At 38.8% G+C, this 7,193-nt stretch overlaps 1 protein-coding gene across 1 annotated transcript in view; it reads left to right on the forward strand.

Moving 5' to 3' along the window:
• LOC134602631 (sodium- and chloride-dependent GABA transporter 2-like) overlaps positions 1 to 5,308 on the forward strand; it is an 81,177-nt gene extending 75,869 nt beyond the window's left edge. Inside the window, exon 15 of the mRNA XM_063447704.1 lies at positions 4,442 to 5,308. Coding sequence (XP_063303774.1) covers positions 4,442 to 4,549 — 108 coding nt within the window. The 3' untranslated portion in view covers positions 4,550 to 5,308. The remainder of the gene's footprint in view (positions 1 to 4,441) is intronic.
• The last annotated feature ends 1,885 nt before the right edge of the window (positions 5,309 to 7,193 follow it).

The following is a 7,193-nucleotide window of genomic DNA, read 5'->3' on the forward strand; positions in this document are numbered from 1 at the left end:
ATCTCAGCAAAAGAGAAGTGCTCGCTAACACAGATTTAGACAGATTTGTGAACAATATTTGAGAGAAATAGGCCTTTTGTGTACATAGAAAAAGTCTTAGATCTCTGAGTTCAGCTCATGAAAAATGGGGGCAAAAACAAAAGTGTTGCGTTTATAATTTTGTTCAGTTTAAAAAAAAAAAGAAAGACATAGAAAGAAAAGTTATAATGTATCCATGTTAAGTTTCACATAAAGAAATACATATATAGTCTTATACATAGTAAAAGACAATATGCTAAGCAATATCTGAAACTTATCAAAATAGAACTTATGAATATGTAAACCCCAAAACCTGACAACATATAGGTAATAGAAAAGACAAAAACGGGATATGTGAAAGTGAGGGATAATATTTACCACTGCCATTATTAGCATTTTTAACCCTGAGAGAGAAGCAAAACAGAAGCATATGAAAAAGGGCAGAAATATAACATTCTGAAAATGTCTTCTCCTGATCAATTGGAGGATTTAAGAATATCTGGTTACAACATTGCAGAGAAAGCCGGGATTAAAGTTGCCTGCAAACTAAATGAGTGCCACGAAGAGTCCACACCTGATAAAGACAAAAAACAGCAGATCCATCAAGCCAACATTGTAACCAAAAACAGTAAACGCGGTCGAACATACAAAATAAGCAACTGGCCTAAAGGAAGTAAAATTTAAAACACAAAGTAACAGTAACATACTAAAAAAGTGTAGAAACAATATTTAGTTTGAGATGCTTATAAAATGGCTACAAATTAAGGAAGAATCAGATGAGAAATCTGGAATTTAACTCCCTGGGAAAAAAGCATCAACATTAAATGTTTGTGAAAAGGAAAATTAAACCAAATATAACAAAAGAGGATCCGTGAGAAGTAAAGGAAAAAACTGAATTAACACAAGGTCCATGAACAATATTTCCAACAGGTGTGGAAACCAGGGTTGGCTCCGCCAGAATGTAGTGATTAGTACCAGCGTTACTCTTTGTGAGCAGATCTGATGAAGTACCCTTGCTATTACAGCGATGGGTGAAAAAGAGTAAGCTCCTTAATCCACACAGGTTTGAAGAAATTCAAATGTCTACTGTTGTACGCTCTGGATCTGGAAACCAATTGTAAAACATTTGTCTTTGTCAATTGTCCCATGATGCAAAGAGATCTAAAATGAACGTGCATCAAAGGATCTCAAGAGTGGCAAATACAGATTTGTTCAGCATCTAGTTACTGACATCCCTCCAATGTCTGGAAAACCAATCAGCCAAAAGATTTGTTGTTCCCGGTAGATGGTGTATGTCTTTCGAAATATCTGATAACATTTGAAATTCAGCCCCTCCAAGGCGGTTCATGTACTGAACTACTGACACATTGTCAATGTGAAGAAGGATGCAACAATCTGTATGATCTTGTGCTAAACTGCGAATAAAGAAGAATCACGCAGGATCTCCTAATTAGTAAAAAGCAGTTTGAGTGGTGAAAGGTTTTGGACTCTGACCGTGGTCAGAACCGTGGTTAGAACCGTCCATGCAGGAAGCATCCCAGAACCAAAGCCTTGGAAAAATAAGGGAATTTTATTTCCTAAGATAGGCCATTATAAGTAGCCTTGTGACATTTAAAACATTTTTTTTAGATCGCGGTTCCCTTAATCTACTATGGCTCTACAATATCAGGATTTCATGTGAAGCAACCACCAACAGAGATCTGCCCTCACCTGGCTTAACAGAGGTACCATCTGGTTGTAGGATAGAATTTTCTGCAAGTGTTTGGCTTTCATGCGTTGCATCGCTCTGTAATGTATTTGGTCTGGGAATATTTCCTAAATGGACGAGGACTACAAAACAACGATGCAAGCCAACAAATGGAGGGAAATACAGTTGTGACGAATGCAACATATATCCTGTAGAATCAACAAAATGGTTAGCCTCAAAACACACATGAGCTCATCAATCTTAAAGATGTTGGTCGGACAAAGGGCAGATTTTTCTGAGTTCTGGACGAACCTCAAAAACTTGAGAGAACAGACAGCAAAAAGAAACAACAAAAAGCCTAGCTAAGTCCAAAGTGAAGATAAGTAAATCAAAGGAACCCCCAATTGTTGTCCAATAATCAAACATCTCATTATGCCCATTCCCACACAGAATGCTGGTCCAAAGTAGTACCCTCAGAAACTGAGCCATTAGCCAAGTAAAGTATTTGGGCTAAAGTGGTATCCAGGAGTTGATCTTCAACTATTTTATGGCCTTTTTCCAAGCCCTTAACCATTCCTGACCATAAAGGTTATTATAGTCTTGTCAAACTCAGGGGTCTGAGTGATCTTGTCAGGGGAAAGATGATCTTGAACATACAACTTGTAAGCAATTCCTGACTTCCTTGTCAAATGGCTTGCATAGTCAAAAATGCATACATTTCATCAGATGATCAGATGGTGTCCACTCGGATGACTTAGGATGTCTAATGTACCGCGGGTGAAAAATTTCTGCGTCACCTGATTGGGCAGGTGCTATGGACTCATCTTTGTTAATCACATGGGGCTCAACCAGGTATGACTCCTTTCTCATGAGAAGCAGAGACCATCACTTGCCATTTGTCAATGATGGAGAGAGTAGGAGGCAGGCCCTGATCAGAAAAAGTGTAAACCTCACACAGCACACTAACAGCACACACACACCACCCTCACTAACACCACCCTCACACAGCACACTAACAGCACACACACACACACACACACACACACAGCAGTGTATGTATATATGTGTGTGTGTATATATTTATATATATATATATATATATATATATATATATACATGCGGCGTGTGTTTGTGCTTTAGGGTGCACACCCTAATGCAATAGGCTGCGCACGCCTATGGTTACAGCTGTTAGCTGGAGGTTATGTAGAGTTGAATTTCACTCTTGTCCTGCTCAACAGGGAGGTTTCTTGTCTTAACAGTAAATGTATTATAAAAATAAGGTCTAAGGGTGAATAAAAAGCACAAAAAGGTGAATGGAAAAGAAATGTAAAATGTATGTCGTCTGTGTGCACAGGCAAGATCACCCACTTTGTTACAAGTTCCTCACTGCATACAGGGAATCGGAATATGATGTCTATTGAAACTAAACACATCAACAACTGCAACAAATTTGTACTATTTATGCTGAGCAGTACATGAATAGAGTTGAGCGGACACCTGGATGTTCAGGTTCGCAGGTTCGGCCAAACTTCGGCAAAAAGTTAGAGTTCGGGAACCGAACTTGACCCGAACTTGACCCCGAACCCGAACCCCATTGAAGTCAATGGGGACCCGAATTTTTGGGCACTAAAATGGCTCTAAAAAAGTCCTGGAAAGGGCTAGAGGGGGGACCTACTGTCCTCCCCCCAGTCCCCACCCCTGAGCGGTGGATGGGGACCCTAAATAACAATGAGGGGGGACCTACTGTCCTCCCCCCTGGCCCCCACCCCTGAGTTATCCCCTACCTACCCCCCTCACCCTATAAATAGTGAGGGGGGAATAAAATAACTAACCTGTAAATTAAAATAAAACTTACCATTTGATGTCTTCTTTCATCTAAAATCTTCATTTTTCAGCCCCAAAAATGGCCTATAAAAAAACATAATACCGAATTATCGAATTTAAAATAAAATAAAAAATCCAAGCAAAAAAAAAAAAATGGCGAAAAAGGAAAAAACGTGACGCAAAAAAAAAATTAAATCCATCTTCACCCATGGAGGGCTCCGCGCAGACTGCATTTAAAGCCTTCCCCCGCCCTTCAATTAGACTAAGAACACTCTGATTAGTTGGTGTAAGCCAATCAGAGTGCGCTTTGTCATTTTACACAGGTGGGAAAGGTCTTTGGAATTTTTCCAAGCTGTGTAATTTGACTCATAACACTCTGATTGGTGGGCTTGAAATCTATCCAATCAGAGTGCTCTGTGTCATTTTGCATAGCGTGGCAAAGTTACAAAGAACTTTCCCACGCTGTGTAAAATGACACAGAGCACTCTTATTGGTTAGATTCCCAGCCCACCAATCAGAGTTTTATGAGTCAAATTACACAGCGTTATTTAGGGCCCCCACCCGCCGCTCAGTCTGCGCGGAGCCCTCCATGGGTGAAGATGGATTTTTTTTATAGTTTTTTTCCTTTTTCGTCTGGTTTTTTTTTGCGGTTCGTTTTTTTTTTTACAGTTCGGGTTCGCTCAACTCTATACATGAAACATTAACACAAAAGCAACTTAGAAAATAAGTGTTACATACTACCTAAACATGATCATTTTACATGATGTAAAAAAATGGGAGAAATAACAAGAGTGATCATCTTACCCAAATCACTAAATTACACAATGTATGTAGAATAGAAGAGAATATGAACGGTTTCTTCTATAATATGCAATCCTTCCTGTTTATGTGGTGTTCTTGTTTCTTTCACAGAGATTCCGTCAGTTGACCTGCCCTGATCCTGATCTGCCTCAGAAAGTAAAGTGTGATAATCTGATACCACATACCACAGGAACACCATTAGAAGAATCTCTGTGCTAAAGCTATGTCTGTGCACACTCACAGAAAATATAACCTCTGTCATTGGGGACATTCAGTGCCTGATTTATGTTATTCAACCTAAAAAAAGGTTATTTTCTATCCTCTCAATAACCTATCATGTAGGCATTACGCCTTGGTGGAACAGCTCAACCTAAATTTTTATTATGTAGAATGTAAAATCACTGATCTTAAATATTGTATATCTCTGTGAATCCAGAGAAGGAGACCAGTTCACTAAAAATATTTCATATTTTAATATTGACCAGAAATAGAGGTAGAAAAGTGCCCAAACGTTTTACGGTAGCAAAGAGGCACATGTGTATTGTCTTACAGGAAAAGCTGCGTCTTTAGACAGTGAACGTTTGAGATATTTCATGTGAGTTAATAACTGGGCTGACATTTACAATAATATATGATTTAGGTGTATATACAAATTTATATGAGTGGCTGTAAATATATAAATAATATAGAGTCAAGAAACAAGGAATGATGGGCATTCATGGGTTTGACAAATATAAACCTTTTAATGCTGTGCAAGTGAAAATGTTTCAACCTCGTATGTGGTCTCACTCAATCCAAATCAGTAAGAAACCTTATGCATGGTAAAAGAAAGTCCGAATGTAAACTGTAAGCTATTCAATGGACAGTGTTCATGCATAGAGACGCATTTTGGGGGAAAGTGCTGTATATGTGTTGCAATCACTATCGAAACAAATAAAATATTACATAGTTACATGTGAGGCTTGTACGTACACTTTTTTTTTTAAATAATGTTGTTATTCACTGTACTCAAACATTTCGGGAATTGGGGGGAAACAAATCCAAAAAACTTATTATTTCAGCTCAGCTATTATGGCCTATAATTTGGCCCAATATAAACACCAGCACTCTCTTTTCATCCCCAGTCCTGCCACCCATCTTACTACCAGCGTAACCATCATATTTCCAACTACCTGCTTACCTTCATCTCCCACAGCTTTTCCAGTTAATCTCTTATATGACAACTCTGCCTGTACACATATCTAAATGGGATATTTCTCCTCTTTCCCCACATCACATATCTTTCAACAATCACCCAGACCAGCTTAACCCCTTAAGGACACATGACGTGTGTGACACGTCATGATTCCCTTTTATTCCAGAAGTTTGGTCCTTAAGGGGTTAATCTGCTATGATCCTGATTTCCAAGTAGGCCCGCCTAGCAATACTTGAAAATTTCTAGTAGAGACCCATTTCTATGACAGCCACACCTCTGTGATGCTTCCTCTGCGTTGAGCCAGTTGTGTGTGACCACTGCAGTAGATACCCAACTCAAAGCACCAAGACTCCAGCAGGCGCATTGGTTAGAATGCACATAGCTGCACTCGTTGTTCAGTTGGTTGTATAATGCTGCATTTCACCAATACAGGGCACATCACCCGTCTTTTCTCTTTAATGGAGATGTATAATAAAAACTGTATACTGCAACTGCATAGTCCATGCTTCCTGTTGAGTGACAGGCTGAACCATGCACACCATTTTCACCCACATACAGTTTAGATTATCACATACAAAACTGCTCCTGAGAAGAAAGTTGGCAACAAATATCTATATCACTGGTTTCATTGCTACTTTCATTGGGGCTCTCTAGCACTGAATCTCAGGTTCAGGGTGCAGGGGCAGCAAGATATTAGTGTTTTTATTCTTAATTTTACATCAGGTCACTACTTCTCAAAGTAGCCATCTATTAAAACAAAGAAAGGCCAGTAATATTGTGCTCTGCCAGGCTACTTGGGGGGAATGGGTGGTGCCCCCCAAGTGATAGTTGGGAGGGGGTTCTGGGATACAGAACATTGCTGTCCACCCCATTTATAAGTTAACTAGTGCGTTGGGATCACATTGAATAACTGGCCGTGCAATATGCTGGTTTCTGGCTATACTTTCATCAAGATTCAGGAGAGCATCACCAGCACATTGTTCATGAGTAGGGGGAAGCATTATTACATAGCTGAAAAAAGACTTGCGTCCATCATGTTCAGCCTTTCTTACATATGTTTTTGCTGTTGATCCAAAATAAGGAAAAAAAACCTAGTCTGAAGCGCTTCCAATTTTGCAACAAAGTAGGAAAAAAATCCTTCTTGACCCCAAAATAGCAGTCAGATGTCTCCTTGGATCAAGCAGCTATTACCCCACTTATTAGAAATTATATCCCTGTATGTTATGTTTTTGCAAGCATTTATCCAATTTCAGTTTAAACATCTGTATGGACTCTGATAAAAACCACCTCTTCAGGCAGAGAATTCCATATCCTTATTGCTCTTACTATAAAAAAACCTTTTCTTTGCCTTAGATGAAATTTCCTTTCTTCCAGCCTAAATGTGTGACCTCGTGTTTATGAATAGATTTCCAGGTAATGGTTTGTACTGAGAACAGCAGAAAGTTAACTGTTAATACTAAATAGCACACAGTACCTAAGGTTTATAAGTGTCCCTTATAAACACTCAAAAACAACTGTGACAAGAAAAAGAGAAAAAAAACCAAAGGTACAAAATAATGTGAAAGATACAAAAAGTAATGTGAATCACCAAAAGTGATAATATGTAAATAAATATAATACCCGCTGAGGATATGTAGAAGTGTAAAAACTCAAAATGGTATCTGCAAA

Source organism: Pelobates fuscus, chromosome 3 (genome assembly GCF_036172605.1).
Source record: "Pelobates fuscus isolate aPelFus1 chromosome 3, aPelFus1.pri, whole genome shotgun sequence".
Taxonomy (NCBI): Eukaryota; Metazoa; Chordata; class Amphibia; order Anura; family Pelobatidae; genus Pelobates; species Pelobates fuscus.